The sequence below is a fragment of the Cynocephalus volans genome, chromosome 7 (assembly GCF_027409185.1).
Source record: "Cynocephalus volans isolate mCynVol1 chromosome 7, mCynVol1.pri, whole genome shotgun sequence".
NCBI classification, from domain to species: domain Eukaryota; kingdom Metazoa; phylum Chordata; class Mammalia; order Dermoptera; family Cynocephalidae; genus Cynocephalus; species Cynocephalus volans.
Window position 1 is genome coordinate 77,512,381 of NC_084466.1, and position 23,218 is coordinate 77,535,598.

Here is a 23,218-nt window from a genome sequence, read left to right on the forward strand (position 1 = left end):
CACATTTGGGGACAGATAGATATTTCGGGTTTTTTTTTTTTTTTTAAGCACTGAAAGAACAAGGTAACTAAGTTTAGAAAAGGACAAGACACCCAGGAAATGTTGGTTTTCAAGTTTTGAGCCTTATCTCAAATGAAAAGTTGACATGAGTATAAACTCTGATTGACTTGAAGTGTTCTTAAAATTTTTAGGCCTAGAAATTATAAGGCATAGTCATGAAGCTTATGGGGAAGACAATTAAAAAACTGTCACTGACATGTATAAAAGATGTTTCTGAGAGTGCCAGTTATGGGTTGCAGCAGGATGGCATTACTTCAGTGAATGAATGTACTCACCACATTGTACTGCATGTGATACATTCATGTACTACTGCATGTAAAGTCACATGTTTAAAAGATGTTTCTTCAAGTGCTAAATAATTATCTGCTGCATCAAGATAGTGTTTTTTTTTTTTTTAAGATGTTATTGAGCAACTCTTTAAAATACTGAGCTAGATAAACACTGTGGTAAAGGCAATGAATCAAATAAACAAACAATCCCTATTGAGAAGGAGCTTGCTAAGAAGAAGTGCGAGGCAAAGCATAATGAAGTACAGGAATTAATTCTCAAATATTTAGAATTTAAAGTATTGAGCGGCTCTGTCTAGAAATGTATAAGATTTCTGTGGTTTTATTTGGGGGGAAAGTGGTGGTGCCATGCTTTCAAGAAGCTCATCCATACGAAAAAGAAAGCACCAACAAAAGTATAATATTGGAAATTACAAAGTCACTTGTGAGTGACATTGAGGAAATTAATTTAGTTAAATGAAGAAAAAGGGCTACATTGCTAATAATTAAAAACTGAATCAGAGTGAATAATGAAGAAAGCAAAAAACCATACTGACTGATAAGTATCTAACAGTCTTCCTTGTAAAATAGGAGGAAATATGAACACCCAAAAGTTAAACATAGTTTTGTGTTTTTGTAATTTTAATTCTATAATGTCTACTATAATTCTTAATATAAAATGAATATTAAATAATCAGAAACTATTACTTTTTCTCACACTAGAATTCTAATTTGGGGTACTAAGCTCCTCCATTGTTTCTGCTTCAACTCTACCACTCATGAATGAGAATTCCTTCTTTAACATGGATAACTTGGTAATTATTTTAAGACAAGCAAAAAGAAACTTCCACAGAGTAGAAGAGAACTAAACCTTCTAATTGAATTGAGACTATATTTTGCAATTTCATGTACAACTGAGCAGGAAAGTAATGATACCCTATCAAGTTTTTATCAACAGGCAAGAGAAACAAGCTCCCACTAAATAAGCAAATTTTAAATTTTAAACAAATTTATATTTGATTACTATATCACACATCATGCTTGTTCAACACATGATCTTCACATTTAACATACTACCTGGCTGCTATTATGACTTCAATAATGCCTAAAATCAGGAACAACCGTATGCACATGCATATAAGAGTACCTCATATTTTTAATTAACACTTCTGCATTTTGGCAAGGTAAATTAATACAGGTCGAGGTGACAAACAGAGGAACTTTATCCAGAGCTTACCGACTGAAACACACTAATTTACTGCATTATAGCACTTACTGAAACACATGCTTACTGACTGAAACATACTAATTTAACTGGGGTTAAGGGAAAAGAAACGGCAGAATCACTAAATTAGTTTTAAGTTATTTATTATACAGGAAACATATTCTAACAGGTTCAATATACTCAATAATCATAGCAAAAAGGTTAAATTATGTTCAATAAAACATAAAGAAGTTATAGTTGGCCCATAAAACAAAAATACTACTCAAATGAAAGTTTCAATTAGGCAAACAAGTGGTGCAAAATGCTTTATTATTTGTGTTTTGAAGGTTTAAAAAAAACAGTGAGAGAATCAGCCACTCAAGCAACTGTTGATAATTTATTGATTTTTAGAGCAGTTGGCCAATTATGCCTAGGTAAACTGGAAAATTTCTCTCCTTAGATGAAACAGCACTGTTCTGCTGACCTCTGGCCTATCAACGTGAGCCAAAAAAGATCATTACGGACTGAAGAATAAAGAATGACCGTATTGTTTTCTCTGAATGCAATATAAAATGACCAGGCACACTGCTTTTTAGATGAATTATACCTTTTACAGTCTACGTACATTTTCAAAGGAAAAAAAAACAAAAACAAAAACTTAAATCATTCTAAATGTCCAAAAATAAAAAATAATACACCCAGCAGATGGATACAGGTTGAGTACCTCTTATCTGAAATGCTTGGAAATAGTAGTGTTTCAGATTTCCAATTTTTTGTAGATTTTGGAATATTTGCAGAATACATACCAGTTATACATCTCTAATTCAAAAATCCAAAATCCAACATGTTTCAGTGAGCATGTCCTTTGAGGGCCATGTCAACACTAAAAAAAGTTTTGGATTTTGGAGCATTCTGAATTTCAGCATTTTGGATTAAGGATGCTCAACCTGTACCATCATTAAGTTATAAAGGCCAGGTAGTACATTAAAATCACCATAATATTAAGTAAAAATATCAAGATACCTTAGTATAATCACATGATTTTTGAAATTTCCTGAAACCACAAGAGTATTCAAAGATGTTAGGAGCATCTTAATGTGGCAAGATAAAGTGCAATTTTATTCTACATTCTATGCCTTCAATAATGCTAAGTTAACAATTTCTTTATTTTAAAGCTACCAAAAAACTTTAATTTTGAATTCACAGCAGCACATTCTCTTTCCTATTGGATATCACCTTTTGCAGATGATAGTGAACATTTAAAATGTTTCTACGTAATAAGCTTCATAAAAATTAGAGTTTTGTAAGTTGGGAATCATAAATTCTATAGTCAGAACTCTTCCACACAAAAAGAGTTGTTGAACACACAGTAGTAATGGTAAACAGTAACTAAAACACACGTGTTTTACAAAACTTAACAATGAAGGAAAATTTTTCTTTAAAATTTAACTTACTTTAGGTTGCTTAATTAAGTCAAGCAAATCCTTTACTTGATGTCGGAGCAGATTTTGACATTTCCACATTTCATTCAATGCTCTGAAAAACACAAACGTAAATTTAAATAACAAAACAGAATAATAAATCCTTCCAGAATATTTCAACTACATAATTTTTTTTTTTTAAAAGTTCAAATCACAAAAGGAGATGATAGAGATGAGGTAAAATTCACAGGACTAAGCAACTGACAATGTACAGAGAGAAAGAAAGGAATTAATGCAACACATAACATTTAAGGAGATATAGGAAGATCAAAAGAAAGAGATTAGTGGTTGTTATCTTTTGCTTTGTATAGAAATAGGCAAGATCCATCATTAACTGAAGTATATGTGTAGGCTAAGGACTAGGAATAAACTGGAGAGACTATAAATTTGAGAAACAAAGGAATAACTAATGGAGTAAGGTCCTGTAGTAGGCAGGATACTTGGGGATACTTTTTCCTATAACAGAAATCTTATCGTATTTAAATTTTAAACTGTCTAGAATTATTTATGCTATAAGTAAATATTCTTTTTATATGGCAATAATACTGATGTCCTCTTAGTAACTGTACTGTTCTCAGGCAGAAATTTAAATCTAAAAAGAAAGTATACATACATCAAGAAAATATATGTAAAGTCATAGAGAACATTTAATGTTGATGAAATAATAAAATATAGAATATCAGAACCACACATTTTAACATATTTAAAAGAAATTTTCGAAAAACAGAATACTTTTCATCAGTTTGTTTTCAATTATCTATGCTTCTATTAACCTCTATTACCAAACATATGAAGCACTGCCAGTAACAGAATACAAAAACATATAAAAGAACACTTCTTCCTTTGATAGACAAGACAATGGTTTTAATATTGCCATTCTCCCCTTTAACAATATCTTTCTTGAATGCCTTTAGATTTTTCAAAGAAGATAAATTAGTTTAAATTTGGACACAAATAACTTTATAGTAGTCACTTCAAAATGGCAAAGCAACAGTATTAGGGCATTTTTATCTTAGAAAAAAGTTTTAAATAGCTGCACTTTACTATTTTCAATTTACTAAAGTTCCATAAAGTCTCAATAGCATAATTTAAGAATATAAACATTGAAAGCAAAATGACCATTCTCCAGGGAACTGTGAAAATCTAATAACAAAGAGTTATATAATTAAAATAATAATTTTCAAAGAAATAGAGTAGTCATCTATGAAATTACTTCTGAACTCCAAAGTCAATGTATCTTCTTCTCTTTATACACTTAATCCTTACTTACAACTTCTAAAAGGTCTGGATTTTGAAACTTGCCTGCACTTAAAGAGGAAATTATTTTAGTTATTACAGTTATCAATTTACAGATGAAATCTCAAGCAATTTGAAAGCCCATTATAAACTATTATGGCTATAGCATAAATAAAAAAGCTATGACAACATATTTAGGGGAACTGTCCTCTCATGTACTTTACTAACATTATATTGAGCAACAAGACAATCTGTCCTTGTTTATTGCCTTTCTAGATAGTCCTTCTTAAAAAAGAAAAAAAAATGCTATACTTAGAAGCAGCAATATTGCAATAGGAAGACAAATATCCACTCATTTAATCTTAGTCTGAATTCTGGTTCTGTCACTAAGTAAATGTTAAAACTCTGGTTAGAACCTGGATACTCTTACATTTGTTACCTGACATTTGTTATCTTGACATACCACAAATTTGTACCACCTCAAAGCAAAAGACAGCTACCACTGGGTTTCAGTCAGGGACTTGCCAAAATGTTGAAGAGAACCTTTCCTCCAACCTTCTGCTCCCAGCTAAGCAAATCACCCATCAGACTCAGAAGTATACACTGTCTAGATGAGAACCTGCTCAATGAAAAAGATAACTAAGACACCTGATACTATCTCCCACTCTTGTCACTATTAATAGTTCTGACAAACTTGTGGGAGGTGGAAATACAAACCACCATCAAAATGCTCAAGACTCCCTCTGCTTTCTTTTTCAACAATCAACATATTTAGCTTACTGTGGAGCTTATCCAAAAAACAAACATTAGAAAGTCTAAAAATAGAAAATACTCTGTCTTCCCCAAAGAAACTAGTCATAGAATAAAATATATGGCTCTTTCAACAAATAAGAAGCCTTACCAAACAATTCCTCACCAGGAAACTGCCTGCAAAACAGCTATTTTTAAGCCCCTTTCAAACTAAATACAGGTTATACATTCAAATGACTTCTGAGCTAGAATAGTAATTTAAATAAAGTAGAACAGATGTTACAATACAGAGTGATGAGGACTGTAATGAAATTAGAAAATTAATGAACCATTAAACTATGAAAAGATCAATATTATCAGTATTCACAAAAATTAGAGGCAAGATACAATTTGATACTCAAAAGATAAGAAAAAATTAAGATGTCTGATAATACACAGGAGAGTGTAGGAATTCATCAACCACTGGTCGGAGTATAAACTAGTATAATCATGTTGGAAAACAATTGGCACTAGTTTATAATGCTGAAAATGCACACTCAGCAATTCTACCCCTAGTTATATACTAATGATTCCAAACCTGGGTTGCCCATTAGAATCTCCTGACATGCTTTTCTAAAAATCCCAATGCTCAGACTACACTTCAGATAAATTAAATGAGAATTCCTAAAGGAGAGAATTAGGTGTAAATGTTGTTAAAACCTCCCAAGGTAATTCCAGTAAGCAGCCAAATTTGAGAACCATTCATAATCACACCTTAGAGAAACCCTTGCATGTATGTATTATCTTGAAAAATGTTCATAGTAGCACTATTTGAAATAGTAAAAAAAAAAAAAAAAAACACAAAAATCCATTCTCTCTATTGATTCAAATTCTCATGTCAAGAGAATAAAAGTGTTATTAATGACATAATATAATTCTATACCACAGTGAAATGAACAGTCTACAGCTATGTAAAATATTATGGATGAATCTTGGAAACAGAGTGAAAAATAAATCACATATAAGACTATACACACAATTATTCCATTTTCATTAACTGCAAAAACAAGCAAAAAATATATTACTGATGGATACGTACATATATATACATACACATATACACATTAAAACTATTTTTTAAAAGAAAATGAGTAATACAAAATTAAGACTAAAGGGGTTACCTCTGGGAGGAAGACAGGAGGATGAAAGACAGAAGAGTTCACAATTTGGGTGGTAGTTTCACAGATATTTTTATTTTATTACTATGCTCCATAACTCACATGTGAATTGTTATTACATAATAAAAAAAGACTTTTGGAGAAAACAATCACAGATAAATGTAAAGTAAGTCCTAAAATATTGGTAAGTATTACAGTTGTTCAGTTAATTCCAAAAAGTTGGTTAAAATAAAAATCACTTTAAAAATTATATGTATGTACCTTACGTATTTTATCTTACAATAGATATTCATTCATTCACCAGCCACTTTTATAGGATCAAAGCCTCTTCTTTTCGATACTGGTCCTGATTAGAATTTATTTCCAACTTTTCAGTGGCATTATTTTTCAGTTTATCTCTTGTGAATATCACTTTGTTTTACTTTTTAATTCAACTAAATACTTATATACTTGTCATTTAAGTGATGAGTGATAACTGATATTAGTTTTATACCATTTATAATTTGTGTTTCTATTTACTGTTATTTTTCTTTTCTTATTTTCTTTTTTGTTTCTGGTATTAGAGTTTTCATTAACTCTTCTTCATTCCTCTGGGTTGGGAAGCTGTACATTCTAATGCTATTTTTTTAGGGATGACTTAAATTTTTAACATGCACACTTGACTTATGGTCTAATTAATCAATATGTCTGTCCTCACCCTTATAGGATAAAAGAATCTTAGAACATTCTAATGCTCATTACTTACGTACCATCTTACATGTTGTTATCTGATAGGGTCCATCTAGTATGCAAAATTTTCACAAAGGCATAACACCAACGAATCAGAACAATGGGTAGTGGAAGAAGGTCCTGGAGGCCCTCTTGCTATGTCCAGGCATGGGGAACCACAGGAGAGAGGGTTCCAGGGACACTCAAAAGAGCTCACATACAACTGCAATAGTGTGTGCTGGCTAAGTATCAGCCTAGATGCTACATACTTCTTAATCCACATCCCCAACTCTGACAAAGAAAATTATTTTTATTGTTTTTACAATTCTTGATTATTTAAATTTGCAAAAATGTTTGAAATTTTTGTTGCTTCTTGCATCCTATTCCTTCCTTCTAGATTTAATTTACTTTTTTACCAAATATATATATATATATATTATTCTTCAGTAATTTTTCAAATAGGATCTGTGAGTAGCAAATTCTCAATTTTTGCTAGAAAGTGTCTTTATTTCATTTTTACTCTTAAATGATAGTTGAGCTGAATCCCGAAGTCTAGATTTACTGTGATTTCCAATAGGATGTTTCACATAGGATATATATACACCATATTTCATCCAATCTAAGAGGCTATCGTCAGGTGAGAAAAAGAGCCACCAATTAAACTAGACAAACCAACAATTTTAAGATGTATTCCAATTCCAGAGAAAAATGTATAATGTAAAAAATAAAATTTGGTAGTAATATATTTTACTACACATAGTGGAAAAAGAATGAGCTTTGGAACCAAACAGAACTGAGTTCAAATCCTGACTCCTTCTCTTACTATTTGTGCGACTTTGTGCAAGTTAATAAATCTCTGTGTGATTCAGCTCATCATGCATAAAACAGGAAAAGTGTCACTTAAACAAAGGCTGGCAATCTTTCTTGGTAAAAGACCAGATATTAATATTTTAAGCTTTGTGGGCCACAGGGGCTCTTCTGCAACTACTTTCCCATTGTAGTGCAAACATGACCATAGACAATACATATTCCAGTGCCTGAAATACAGGGGGTATAAAAAAATGTACATTTCTCCCCTCTACAACTTTTTCCTCAATAGTTCTACATAACATATAAATAGCATATATACTTATTTCCAGAGAGGAAACAAAGTCAGACAGAAGTCCCACTAAGCAGCAGTACAAATGAAAATTATATATAGCTCCTTACACCTCCAATTTCTGAACATTTAATTCCCAATAGTATTCCAGCAAACATAGTTTACACCTAAGCATCTACATTTTCTAAAACATAGAGCAAATCTCTAGGCCTCGATTTCCAAACTCTTTTTTTTTTCTTTCTAAAAATATAAACTTTATTAACTTTTTTTTTGTTTTTTGTTTGTTTTTTTTAATTTTATTTTGTCGATATACATTGTAGCTGATTATTGCTCCCCATCACCAAAACCTCCCTCCCTTCTCCCTCCCCCCCAACAATGTCCTTTCTGTTTGCTTGTTGTATCAACTTCAAATAACTGTGGTTGTTATATCTTCTTCCCCCCCCCCCCCCGGTTTGTGTGTGTGTGTGTGTATGTGTGTGTGTGAATTTATATATTAATTTTTAGCTCCCTCCAATAAGTGAGAACATGTGGTATTTCTCTTTCTGTGCCTGACTTGTTTCACTTAATATAATTCTCTCAAGGTCCATCCATGTTGTTGCAAATGGCAGTATTTCATTCGTTTTTATAGCTGAGTAGTATTCCATTGTGTAGATGTACCACATTTTCCGTATCCACTCATCTGATGATGGGCATTTGGGCTGGTTCCAACTCTTGGCTATTGTAAAGAGTGCTGCGATGAACATTGGGGAACAGGTATACCTTCGACTTGATGATTTCCATTCCTCTGGGTATATTCCCAACAGTGGGATGGCTGGGTCGTATGGTAGATCTATTTGCAATTGTTTAAGGAACCTCCATACCATTTTCCATAGAGGCTGCACCATTTTGCAGTCCCACCAACAATGTATGAGAGTTCCTTTTTCTCCGCAGCCTCGCCAGCATTTATCGTTCATAGTCTTTTGGATTTTAGCCATCCTAACTGGGGTTAGATGGTATCTCAATGTGGTTTTGACTTGCATTTCCCGGATGCTGAGTGATGTTGAGCATTTTTTCATATGTCTGTTGGCCATTTGGATATCTTCCTTAGAGAAATGCCTACTTAGCTGTTTTGCCCATTTTTTAATTGGGTTGCTTGTTTTCTTCTTGTAAAGTTGTTTGAGTTCCTTATATATTCTGGATATTAATCCTTTGTCAGATGTATATTTTGCAAATATTTTCTCCCACTCTGCTGGTTGTCTTTTAACTCTTTTAATTGTTTCTTTTGCTGTGCAGAAGCTTTTTAGTTTGATATAATCCCATTTGTTTATTTTTCCTTTGGTTGCCCGTGCTTTTGGGGTCGTATTCATGAAGTCTGTGCCCAGTCCTATTTCCTGAAGTGTTTCTCCTATGTTTTCTTTAAGAAGTTTTATTGTCTCAGGGTGTATATTTAAATCCTTAATCCATTTTGAGTTGATTTTAGTATACGGTGAGAGGTATGGGTCTAGTTTCATTCTCCTGCATATCGATATCCAGTTATCCCAGCACCACTTGCTGAAGAGGCAGTCCCTTCCCCAGTGAATAGGCTTGGTGCCTTTGTCAAAGATCAGATGGCAGTAAGTGTGTGGGTTGATTTCTGGATTCTCTATTCTATTCCATTGGTCAGTGTGTCTGTTTTTATGCCAGTACCATACTGTTTTGGTTATTATAGCTTTGTAGTATAGCTTAAAGTCAGGTAGTGTTATGCCTCCAGCTTTATTTTTTTTGCTCAGCATTGCTTTGGCTATTCGTGGTCTTTTATTGTTCCATATAAATGTCTGAATAGTTTTTTCCATTTCTGAGAAAAATGTCTTTGGAATTTTGATGGGGATTGCATTGAATTTGTATATCACTTTGGGTAGTATGGACATTTTCACTATGTTGATTCTTCCAATCCAAGAGCATGGAATATCTTCCCATCTTCTTGTATCCTCTCTAATTTCTCTCAGCAGTGGTTAGTAGTTCTCATTATAGAGATTTTTCACCTCCTTGGTTAACTCAATTCCTAAGTATTTTATTTTTTTGGTGGCTATTGTAAATGGGCAGGTTTTCTTGATTTCTCCTTCTGCATGTTCACTATTGGAGAAAAGAAATGCTACTGATTTTTGTGTGTTGATTTTGTATCCTGCTACTGTGCTGAAATCATTGATCAATTCCAAGAGTTTTTTTGTAGAGGTTTTAGGCTGTTCGATATATAGGATCATGTCATCTGCAAACAGGGACAGTTTGACTTCATCTTTTCCAATCTGGATGCCCTTTATTTCCTTCTCTTCTCTGATTGCTCTGGCTAGTACTTCCAACACGATGTTGAATAGGAGTGGTGAGAGTGGGCATCCTTGTCTAGTGCCTGTTCTTAAAGGAAAAGCTTTCAGCTTTTCCCCATTCAGGATGATATTGGCAGTGGGTTTGGCATATATGGCTTTAATTATGTTGAGATACTTTCCCTCTATACCTAACTTATAGAGGGTCTTTGTCATGAATGAGTGCTGAACTTTATCAAATGCTTTTTCAGCACCTATAGAGATGATCATATGGTCCTTGTGTTTGAGTTTATTAATATGGTGTATCACATTTATTGATTTGCGTATGTTGAACCAACCTTGCATCCCTGGGATGAATCCCACTTGATCGTGATGAATAATTTTTCGTATGTGTTGCTGTATTCTGTTTGCTAGTATTTTAGTGAGGATTTTTGCATCTATATTCATCAAGGATATCGGCCTGTAGTTTTCTTTTTTGGTTATATCTTTACCTGGTTTTGGTATCAGGATGATGTTTGCTTCATAGAATGAGTTTGGGAGATTTGTGTCCGTTTCAATCTTTTGGAATAGTTTGTAAAGAATCGGTGTCAATTCCTCTTTGAATGTTTGGTAAAATTCTGCTGTGAATCCATCTGGTCCTGGGCTTTTCTTTGTTGGGAGCCTTCTGATAACAGCTTCAATCTCCTTTATTGTTATTGGTCTGTTCAAGTTTTCTACGTCTTCACGGTTCAGTTTTGGGAGCTTGTGTCTGTCCAGAAATTTATCCATTTCCTCCAGATTTTCAAATTTGTTGGCGTATAGTTGTTTATAGTAGTCTCGAATGATTCCTTGTATTTCAGAGGAATCAGTTGTAATATCGCCTTTTTCATTTCTAATTTTGGTTATTTGAGTCTTCTCTCTTCTTTTTTTTGTTAGCCATGCTAATGGTTTGTCAATTTTATTTATCTTTTCAAAAAACCAACTTTTTGATTCGTTGATCTTTTGAATTGTTTTTTGGTTTTCAATTTCATTCAGTTCTGCTCTGATCTTAATGATTTCTTTCCGTCTGCTAACTTTAGGTTTGGATTGTTCTTGTTTTTCTAGTTCTTGAAGGTGAAGTGTTAGGTTGTTCACTTGCCATCTTTCTATTCTTCTGAAGTGAGCATTTAATGCAATAAATTTTCCCCTCAATACTGCTTTTGCAGTATCCCACAGGTTTGGTATGATGTATCATTGTTTTCATTAGTTTCAATAAACTTTTTGATTTCCTGCTTGATTTCTTCTTGGACCCATATGTCATTAAGTAGAATGATGTTTAATTTCCATGTGTTTGTATAGTTTCCAGAGTTTCGTTTGTTATTAATTTCTAGTTTTAATCCATTGTGGTCTGAGAAGATACATGGGATAATTGCAATTTTTTTGAATTTATTGAGACTTGATTTGTGACCTAATATGTGATCTATCCTGGAGAATGATCCATGTGCTGATGAGAAGAATGAATATTCTGAGGTTGTTGGGTGGAATGTTCTGTAGATATCTGCCAATTCCAATTGGTCTAGAGTCTTGTTTAGATCTTGTGTTTCTCTACTGATTCTTTGCCTAGATGATCTGTCTAATATTGACAGTGGAGTGTTCAGGTCCCCTGCTATTATGGTATTAGTGTCTATTTCCTTCTTTAGGTCTAATAGAGTTTGTTTTATAAATCTGGCTGCTCCAACATTGGGTGCGTACATATTTATGATTGTTATGTCTTCTTGATGGATCAGTCCTTTTATCATTAAGTAGTGTCCCTCATTGTCTCTTTTTATGGTTTTTAGTTTAAAGTCTATTTTGTCAGATATAAGAATAGCTACTCCAGCTCGTTTTTCTTTTCTCTTTGCATGGTAAATCTTTTTCCAACCTTTCACTCTTAGTCTGTGTGAATCTTTATGGGTGAGGTGGGTCTCTTGTAGGCAGCATATAGTTGGGTCCTCCTTTTTGATCCAGTCAGCCAGTCTGTGTCTTTTCATTGGGGAATTTAAGCCTTTAACATTAAGAGTTGTTATTGAAAGGTGTTGATTTATTCCTAGCATTTTATTGGTTGTTTGGTTGTCTTAGGTGTCTTTTGTTCCTTGCTTTCTGATTTACTGTTTGGTTTCTTTGTTTGTTGGTTCCTTAGGTTGTAGATAGTGTTTTTGTTAGCTTGTTTTCTCTTCATGAATGCCATTTTTATTGTACTAGCAGGTTTAGATTTTTCTTAGGTTTTTATGGCAGTGGTAGTTATTTTTCAGGAACCAAACCCAGTACTCCCTTGAGGATTTCTTGTAAGGGTGGTCGTGTGGTAGTGAACTCCCGCAGTTTTTGTTTGTCTGAGAAATATACTATTTGCCCCTCATTTCGGAAGGATAGCCTTGCAGGGTAGAGTATTCTTGGCTGGCAATCTTTGTCTTTTAGTATTTTGAAAATATCATCCCATTCCTTTCTAGCTTTTAGGGTTTGTGATGAAAAGTCTGATGTTAACCTGATTGGGGCTCCCTTATAGGTGATTTGACGCTTCTCTCTTGCAGCTTTTAAGATTCTCTCTTTGTCTCTGAGTTTTGCCAATTTGACTATGACATGTCTTGGAGAAGGCCTTTTTGGGTTGAATACGTTTGGAGATCGTTGAGCTTCCTGGATCTGAAGATCTGTGATTTTTCCTATACCTGGGAAATTTTCTGCCACTATTTTGTTGAATATGTTTTCAATGGAATCTCCATTTTCCTCCCCTTCTGGAATACCCATGACTCGGATATTTGAGCGCTTGAGGTTGTCTGATATCTCTCTCAGATTTTCTTCCATGTCCTTGATTCTTTTTTCTTTCTTTTTGTCTGCTTGTGTTATTTCAAACAGCCCATCTTCAAGTTCAGAGGTTCTCTCTTCAACTTCGACAAGCCTGCTGGTTAAACTCTCCGTTGTGTTTTTTATTTCGCTGAATAACTTCTTCAGTTCAGCAAGTTCTGCTACATTTTTTTTCAGGACATTGATTTCCTTGTATATTTCCTCTTTCAGATCCTGTATACTTTTCCTCATTTCATCATGATGTCTAGCTGAGTTTTCTTGTATCTCATTCAGTTTCCTTAGAATTATCACTCGAAATTCCTTGTCAGTTATTTCAAGGGCTTCTTGTTCTATAGGATCTAGAGTATGAGATTTATTAACTTTTGGTGGTGTACTTTCTTGATTTTTTGTATTTCTGGTGTCTTTTTTTTGGTGTTTATTCATTGTGGCAGGGGGTTTCACAGTCCACCGGTTTGAGACTAATGACTAACTAGGATGTTGCTGTGGTTGCCAATTTGATATGGCTCCCGCCGTGACTGCTCAGTTGGCCTCTAGTGTCTTGTGTGTGTGGTTGCCTCGGGTCTTGGGCTTCTCCGGGGATCCACCTTTCTGGTCAGCTTGTACTCTGCTGGGCTGGTGGATCACGTACCACAGGGTGTGTGATCTCTGTTGAGCTTTCACTTTCTGTACAGGACTTCTCCCTGTTCCATGTGCTCTGGCCCAGGCTGTTAGATCGTGCAGTGGCGACCCCACCGGGTGTGTGGTTTCTGTCGAGTCTCCGCCTCCCTGGCCGCACGTCTCCCCCCTCTGTGCACACTGTGCTGGGCTGGGGTGTGTCTTCTGCACCCCTCGTCTATCAGCTGGGCCTTCAAGACCCTGCTCAGCACCGCCTCGCCCAGGAAGTCTACCAGGTTTCTGCTAGGCACAGACGACCGGTCTCTCTGGGTGCCTTTGTAGCACTGTGTAGATCTTTCTCGGGTCTTGTTCACCTTTATATCCCCCCGGTATAAACCGAGTCTAGTGCCCGCCTGCAGCCTGCTCTCCGGCAGGTTCAAGCGGACCTGGGAACTCTCCTACCACACTATTCCCAACCAGAAATTCGTTAGGCTTTTTTCCAAACTGGTGGTCGCAGAGATGGTATCTGCCTCCCAGTAACAGGAAGTTTACCAGGGCCGGAGTCCAGGGTGTGGTGGAGTGACAGTCGGCCCGCCCGTACTTCCTAGCCCTCCCAACACTGGTCGGGACGCCCCACAACCCCAGCCCCGCCAGAGAACCTCGGAGGGAGTGGGAGAGGAGGCCGGCCCGCAGGGTCCGGAAAGCCCCGCGCCAGGCCAAGCAAATGGGCTCAGTGATGGCCGAGCAGGGCGGAGCTGCCCGCACCTGGGAAAATGGAGGCAGCACCGGGGCAGTGAGTGGCCTGGTGGTGCAGGCGGGAGCCGCGTGGGCATCCACCCCCCGAACAGAGCTGTGCCAGGTCGGGCGCTCGCTCTGTCTCTGGTTTGTTGCCTTCCGTGTTCTCGGCGCTGCCGCCTCGGGCTGTTCAGTCGCGGCGCCGCTCGGGCGCTCCCAGGAATCTTCTTTAATGCCGGCCTGAAACCTCGAATCCTGAATAGGGCAGCTGGCCGCCTTCAGTGCGGCCCCAGCCTCCGGGATCCTGGCTGCATCCACAGCAGCCCTGGCGCCGTGTTCCCTGTTTCAAGACTCGCTTTTGCAGCTAAGAATCAGTTCTTTTCCTGCTCCACACTTCAAAGCTGTTGCCTGTAAATGAGGCAGCCTCTCCTGCCGGGGGCAAAGTGGCGTTGAGCCCCCACGACTGGCCAGCAGCAGCAGTCCTCCCTTAAGAGATGGCCAGAGGAAGGTCCACAAGTTTCCCGGCTGCCTGAGGCCCAGTGGCCACCTTTTCCACCTCAGCTACTCCGCGCCAGCCGCCGCAGCCGCCGCCATCTTGAAACTCCTCTCCAAACTCTTAATATGACTTAATTAGATTAGCAATGTCTCCTCCATGTCTAAAATGCCAATTCCCTACCCAGACCTCCAAAAGTACTTTCTGAATGAAATATGATAATAAAAGTATATTTGTGGTTTTCCTTATGCCAAACTATAACACCGTGTCGAGGCAATGCACAAAATGTGTACCCTACTTGCCCTATACCGTAATTCAAATCAGTACCAGGTGAGAATAAGAAGGTACTATTTTCATTATATGGATCTTTCTAACACCTTAAGGAAAACAAAAAAAGAATAGATACATCAACATTTTTTAAGACACCATCAATGTGAAAATCTGGAGAGGAAAAAAAATATTAAAAAATCCTACGTCAATAAGCTCTATTTTTTAATTGCTTACAGTTGCTTAATCTCATGTTGATAGCAGTACTTTCTGAAAAAATTAGCCAAGTACTTTATTGTGTCTTGACCTTTTAAACAATATTTACATTACATAGTTAACATTTAAAAACACAGTTGTGGTTTCTTTTCCATATAATCCAATATACTGCAAAAGATGAAAAGAACAGAGTTTGACATTTAAAACATACTTCACGGCATTTAAATCCAGTGTGGCATACAAGTAATACAAGCACTTCATCCGTTCTGTAGTTTCCATATTGTGGGGAACCATGTATTGAGCAAAAATCCGCTCAACGAGTAATCTACAAAAGAGCAGAGAAGGCACTGTATTTATTTTTAATGTACTAAATTTGTACATAAAATACTAAAACTACATAACATACACATATTAAAGAAGTTCCTGCTTTTCTGAGTAGAGATGAGATGTCCATAGGAAGCCTTCTTTCTGTAGGAAAAGGGTCTAGAAAAGGATTTAGCTGGATGGACTGGAAACAGCCCCACACCCAACTAAGATAATAACTACTTTATGACCTTGGGCAAGTGATCAATCAGGGATGAAATCTCCTTATCTATATAATAAAGAGTTAAAAAATTACACCAGGTCCTTCCAAGTGCCAAATTCTAAATTTCTGTAAGTTAAAATTACAAAGAAATTTTTAAGATTGTTTTGACTTTTCATAGTGGTCATAATGAAAAAAGACTTGGTTAAAAGTACTAAAAAAAAGTCCTATCAAATCTCACAGTGCAAATCTTTGTGCACTGACACCACACACTCAAAAACTCTAAAAACTTTAATTTTATAAAAATAACTACGAAGTTTCTTAGATAATGTTAACCTAAGATACTCGGTTTCTAGGTTCCATACGTCATAAAATTTTAATATAGCCTTCTGGTTCTCAATTTTTTCATCCTAATGTGCTACAGGCAAAATCATTTGGATTTCACTAATAATTTGTCAAATTAATTCAGACTGTAAGCAGGATTTACAGCTCTTTTAACTACTAAATGATTGAGATCCATATAAGATCAAACCTTAGCCTGGAATGGAAAAATACTAAGATTATATGCAGATAATGTGTTGTTTTTATTTAAAATGTCTACAATCCAAAGGGTTTATTTTTATTTTAATTTTATTTGAAAAAACTAATGAAGTTCCTTACAATGCAATTACCTATGAAACAGAATTAAACTTTTAACTATACACACTCCTACTTTTTGATATTACTCTGTTCAAAAACACTTTAAGAAAATGAACATAAAAGCTGTACCCATCCCTAAAGTTACATGTATACTTAGCGCTTCATTTATGGCTTTGGTTGGAAAGAAATTAGTCACTTACTACTACTTATAGAAAAACTAAGGAGGGACTATAAAGCCATAAAGGAAACAGTATGCATAAAACAAGATCAACAGATTATATATTACCTCAAATCACCAAATACTTTATAGCATCCTTAACTTACCTATCATCAATACTATTTTGATAATATATATGTAGCAACTTGTCTTTGATCCATGATATCTGTTTTGCAGCATCTTTTCCAGCTGCTGATTGTAAAGCATACTTCTTATAAATCTGGGCAAGTCCCATCATGGCTTCTTTGCGCACTCTCCACTTAAAATAAAAACAAAAAAATGTTCTTTGTAACGTAAAAATGTTTCCATTATATGAATTCAGAAAAGTCTAGTTTTCTAGTTTTACATTTTCTTTCAGTTATACAATGTATTTTCTTGAAGCCTCAGATACTAATAATATTAATTTATATAACTATATTTATGAAAAACCACAACTATAATGTTAATATATCTACTATGTAAAGTACAGGAGATTTATCAACATGTATAAAAAACTTTAATGCTTTAATATCTTAAGCCTATCACTTACCAATCACAAACTACATACCATCACTTAGAAACAGTGAGAAAAAGCAAGTTACCAAATTTTTAAAAGGCAAAGACAGAATTAATTGGATAAACTGTGACCTACTCCTCATAATTTTTTTCTAAATTGTGGTCTATATTGGCCATACTCATTAATAATAGTAATTCAGATGAATTAAAGACATATATGACATGCTTTATCAAATGCTGAATGTAACCCATACAGGCTGTCCCACAAAAGAAGAGAAAAAAAAGTAAAAACAAATGCTGAATGTGAAAACATGTTATCAGAGATTCATTCTGTACATCTGGGAATCAGGTTATAAGGAAAATGTATTCAACTTTTTTTTAAAACAAATGTACATTTACTGTAGTATATCTAACATGGCTTAACTATCTCACAATCAGTTTATTCTTTAATTTTGCATAAACACAGCACCATAATCAGCAGGAAGCTAGTAATGTATAGCACATCATGAATCTGCAAAGATTATTCATTTTTTTCCTTTGCAATCTGTCATTCTTAGCAATATTCTTCCCTTGGTTTTTCTGTTTCAATTAATTATAGTAGATTAAGAATAGTTCTTATCCCATTCATCCAACTACATATTGAAATAAAAGACTTTTAAAAGTCTTACTCATAAAATAATATTTCAATTTGTTTACAAAAACTTCATATAATTCCCTGTGTTATCTAACTCTTAATTTCCTGGATTGCTGCTTCAAAAAGAATTTTAAAATACACCATATTCTAATACTGCCAAGAACATGTATATAGTCAATTATAGTCTAGCTAAAAGGGTTACTTTAATACTTGGAAGGCTGTTATCCTACGCATGACACAAATACTCTCTTCTTTCTTTATGCGTTTTGGCCCTTTTAACTGATTAATACCCCAATGAAATATTCAATAAAGATGAGCCTAAATTTATCAGTTAAAACATGCAGTCCTCAATACCTATAGATTTGGAGGGAAAACCATGCAATTCCTCCTGTTCATTTATCTTCTGCCCACAACCAGCATCAAAGCTTCTCACACCTACTGAAAGGCCTCCCACTTTCTTTACTAATTAACTCCTAAAAAAGTCAGAGTGTCATCTTTCACCAAAATTACTGTTAAGCCTAAGTCAGTAGAGCCCATGCCATGAAGAAAATGCAATGGGGGAGGGAGGCAGAATGAACATTCACTGAAATATTTACTGAGTGCCTAATATATTCTAGGCAATATGGAACACAGACATAACAAGACAGTCCTCTCTTCAGAAGCTCACTGATTAATAAGTGGAGCTAGTGAGTGCTCTCTCAAAAAGGTTGGTTTGGGGTTACAGAGGATAGGCTAGAAGCATAACTGCTCAGTTGGGTTTAGCTTTTCCAAGCCAGAAACATCTTTCACTTTCTATTTATTCCATGTTAATTATAATATAACCAGCTAGAAAACTACCAACCCATACCCGTATAACAACAGTCCTGAAAGGAAAAAGAGAGAGAAGAGAGCCAACAACATAAGAGAAGTTGTGTCTGAGACATTTACAAAAGTCATTTATCATTAAAACCGGTGTATGAGCTAAACATCTGACTACTCTACCATTAAGAACCATCTCGTTTTTAGGATGAGAACAGTCTTAATAAAGAAAAACTAATAAAATTTAATGTAACACTCCAGGCTTGCTCTTTCTTTTTATAAAAAAAAATTTAATATAACAAGTAAAACCTACTCATAAATGTAATTTTAAATATTAAAATGCCTCCCCCCAAAAAGGGGTAATTACATTTAGATCTCAGCATTTTCATATGAAATACTACTACTGAACTTCAGGGATTAAAAATGAAAATCTACTAATAATTATTTATTCCTACTTACCCGTTTGTCTAATGTTCTCTCTCTCACAAAATTAAGTAAATGATCATTGACCAGAAGGATATCCTTTTTAGCAGCTGTAACTATAGACACAATAACATCATGCCTGATAGCTTCCTCAGGGTCATGTGACCTCACTTTAAGATACTCTGAAAGGTAAGATTTTCTTTGATTAAAATGGAAACTTTAATAATCAAAATGTTTAAAAGGACTGCAGAAGACCTTTGAAAATAAACCATAGCAAAAACAAAAAATGTTTCAAGAAAGTTAACAGCCAGGAAAGGAAGGAAGGAAGGAGAAAGGTCAGTCCTCCAGTCAAAATACAGTACAGTAGTTCCATGCAACTGAGTAATAAAATTCTCCTCCCTATTTGGTGGGTAGAGAATTCAATTAAGGTTTTCCTAACCTCATAAATTAAGCAAACCATATAAATGAACCAAGAGGTGTATCAACAAACATTTTATTTCTGTTTTTTACTTAAACAGATAAAATATTCAAGTCAAGTGGTGCTTGGGAAAAGACTAGAGTATTCAAGTTTGTTCCTCTCAACTAAGGAAACCCTGAATAAGTTTATTGAAAGAATAAAATTGAGACACTGGCTACCAAAAAATAGCATAGGGACGATCATAAGGAAATTCCACTTACCTGAACTAAGAAAAACCAAAGGGAACATAGAAGATATAAACAGATTTAACAATTATGAGTGACTAGTAGAGGTTCTTAAAGTCTAAAATGTGGAGTTCACACCTGGCACTGAATAAGCTGCAGGGGGTGGGGGGGGCGACACACAATAAACTTCAGTAATGGTATCTTAGGCTTAAGGAAGAGTTACCATAACTAAGTATATATTTAACAAATAAAATACTATTCATCTTTTTTATATAAGACCAGTAAGATAAAATTTGGTTGTTTGGATTTGGATTAATAAAAATAGCCATGCTATACACAAATAGTGCTTATTATTGTGAAAAGAGTTGCCTCCCCATAAATTAACAGTTTAACAAATAATTATAATGCAAATACCCATAAAACCACTGCCCAGGTCTTAAGTCCCTCCACTTTGAACATTCTCTAACAGGAACTTTTCTAAAAATGAGAAAGACCATATGTTACAGAAAAGAAAACTTTTGAAGAAACACAAATGTTATCTTACCTAACCCAATAAAGAAAGTTTTTAGTATTATGATTTCAAATAAACATGTTAAATAGATTTTGAGTTCATTCCCCCAACAAGAAAATTCAGGAGTTTTATACTTCACTGTTCCAAATGCAATACATGTTATTTCATATGCCACTAAGAAATAAAAAACCAATGACACACACCATCAACTTTAAGATACACCCCAGTTTTCCTAAAACCAGTCATGCATGTTTAACAGGTAGCCATCAGAGCTACTAATTGACAGATATTAACTGTGAGGAAGAAGTGCTAACAGGGGAGAAAGAAGAACTTCTCAACAGTTAGCATGCTAAAGCATCTACTAATACTCTTCAGAATATGGCTATGTTCCTTAAAAGTTGGCTGAACGCACAAGATTAAATCTCACAAACACACTGTTAAGGAAAAGAAGATAAACGTACGTGTGTGTGTGTGTGTGTGTGTGTGTGTGTGTGTGTGTGTGTGTGTGTGTGTGTGTGTGTGTGTGTGTGTGTGTGTGTGTGTGTGTGTGTGTGTGTGTGTGTGTGTGTGTGTGTGTGTGTAATGTGTTTATCTCTGCTCCGTCCTGAAACCCTACTAAAATGTTTTTTAAAAGTGTGTGTGTGTGTGTGTGTGTGTGTGTGTGTGTGTGTGTGTGTGTGTGTAATGTGTTTATCTCTGCTCCGTCCTGAAACCCTACTAAAATGTTTTTTAAAAATAACAAGACACGAAATCATAGCAGAAGAGATTTGCCAACAAAATTTTGGCAGATGAACAACTGGTAAATGCCACAGGAAAAAGAAAAAGGATGAAACCCAAATGGGAAAGAAAACAATAAACAAGCTTATTTCCAGAGTAGAACCCCAAAAATGTTTAGCAACTCAAGACACCAAGAGAAAAGATGACGACTGTAGCTGAAAACATAAACAGTAGCTAAAAATTTGCATTGAAAGTACTAAGACCCCTACCCCCCGCCCCAACTAGGCACACCACGCCAGTGCCATGGGGCCTGCCCAGGGACCCAAGGCGTGGAGAAGAGGACCGGACCCCCCTCCCACAACCAGGCACACTGTGCCAGCACCTTGGGGCCCACCTGGGGACCCGAGGTATGAAGCCGGGGACTGGACCCCCTGCCCACAACCAGGCATACCGTGCCAGCACCTCAGGGCCCGCCCAGGACACCCCCCACAACCAGGCACACTGCCAGCACCAAGGAGCAAGCAAAAAACATCACCTCCATGTGGGTGGCCCAGCACTGCCACCACAATAACCATGGCTGCCACAAAAGCCACTAGACACCACAACCACCATGCAGATGGTCCGCCAGCCACTGGAGAACATTGACACAAGGAGAGTCAACAGCAGTGATAAAGAAAAGAAGAGGATGTCTCTCTGCACAAAGCCCATTTCATAGTGACAGAAGAAGCATCTGCTCTATGATTATATTTGGGGAGCTGATCGAACCTCTCAGCATTGGATAGATCATCTAGACAAACAATCAACAGAGTAACTATTACTCTTTCAGAAGGAGAGAAGAAATCCAGGGTAATTAGAGGGGGGAAGGGGAGAGATTGGACAAAAAGAATAATTACAATTTGTAACAATATATATGCTAGTAATATTAATTTGATCAACATATCTCAATGTTGAACCCCAAAAATATGTATAATCAATTTTGATTCAATAAAAATTAAAAAGTACTAAGACCCCTAGATTTTTCAAAACCGCATTCTAGCCAACCACAAAAAAGCTGAAGACTAGGAAATCATACCACTTAACAATATAAAGTTTCCATAAAAACTGGAAGCATATACTATCTTTAGGTAAAAAAAACATCTAAAACAATGTTAATGACTAAAATGGTTACTGGTAAAATTATTCACATCTAACGTTTATTTTAGATGTCTATAAAAAAAATCAAAACATTCTATTACTTAGCCAATAGAATTGGCTACATTAATGTCTGACTATGGAAAAAGTACTGAAAAACTTTTTATGCTTTAAAAAAGAAAAGATCTAGGATATTTAATAACTACCACAAACCAATAAGGAATAAAACAAAGCCACTTAAAAAATTACAGGTATAAGATTTAAACTGACACTTCATAAAAGAATATATGTATCAAGATGCACACATAAAGATGCTAAATTTCATTAGTTATCTGGAGAATGCAAATTAACACCACAACAAAATATGAAGACCTACGAGAACAGCTAAAATCAAAAAGACTGACAACAGAAAATGATGGCAAGGATGCTAAACAACTGACATTCTCATTCATTCCCGGTACAAATGTCAAACAGTATAACTAATTAGGAGAACTGATCAGTCATTTCTTATAAAGTTAAACATGTATCTATCATATGACTAGCAATTTCACTACTAAGTATTTCCAAAGAGAAATAAAAACAAGCCCACAGAAACACTTGTACAGGAATACTCACAGTAATCTTAATCATAATAGCCAGATACCAAAAACAGCCCAGATATCCATCAAAAGAAGAAAATGGATAAACTATGGTATATTCATACAATTGGACAGAACTCAATAATAAAAAATAAATACAAGATAAATCTCAAAACATGTTAAGTGAAAGAGCCAGATCCCCTTTCCCCACTCTCAAAAAGAAGAGTATGACTCAGCTTATATGAAGTCAAAAAAGAGGCAAAACAAATCTACAATAACAGAAGTCAGAAAATGGTGGGAGAGAGGGAGGAACTCAGTGAAAAGAGTGTACAAGGGGACTTTTTAGCATCACAGAAATTTGCTGTCTCACCTAGCATATCAAACCAAACACCTTAAGATCTGTACATTTTACTGTAAATTAATTATATCTCTTTTTTTTAAGTTAAAAAAAAAAAAAAGAAACAGGAAAACACAAAGTCTGGTTTTTCTCCAAATGTAGATCAATCTGAATTTCGCCCTTCAGGTAGCCAACCAAATGATCTACCAATGAAGATTCTTAGAACTTTCTATAT

General features: G+C 35.4%; 1 protein-coding gene across 4 annotated transcripts in view; it reads right to left on the reverse strand.

The window, feature by feature from the left end:
* PDS5B (PDS5 cohesin associated factor B) overlaps positions 1 to 23,218 on the reverse strand; it is a 206,074-nt gene that overhangs the window by 78,425 nt on the left and 104,431 nt on the right. For all 4 annotated transcript variants that reach the window (XM_063101929.1, XM_063101928.1, XM_063101930.1 and 1 more), the window contains exons 11-14: positions 19,104 to 19,249; positions 16,825 to 16,976; positions 15,550 to 15,663; positions 2,985 to 3,066 (exon numbers count right to left, since the gene is read on the reverse strand). In XM_063101929.1, coding sequence (XP_062957999.1) covers positions 2,985 to 3,066; positions 15,550 to 15,663; positions 16,825 to 16,976; positions 19,104 to 19,249 — 494 coding nt within the window. The remainder of the gene's footprint in view (positions 1 to 2,984; positions 3,067 to 15,549; positions 15,664 to 16,824; positions 16,977 to 19,103; positions 19,250 to 23,218) is intronic.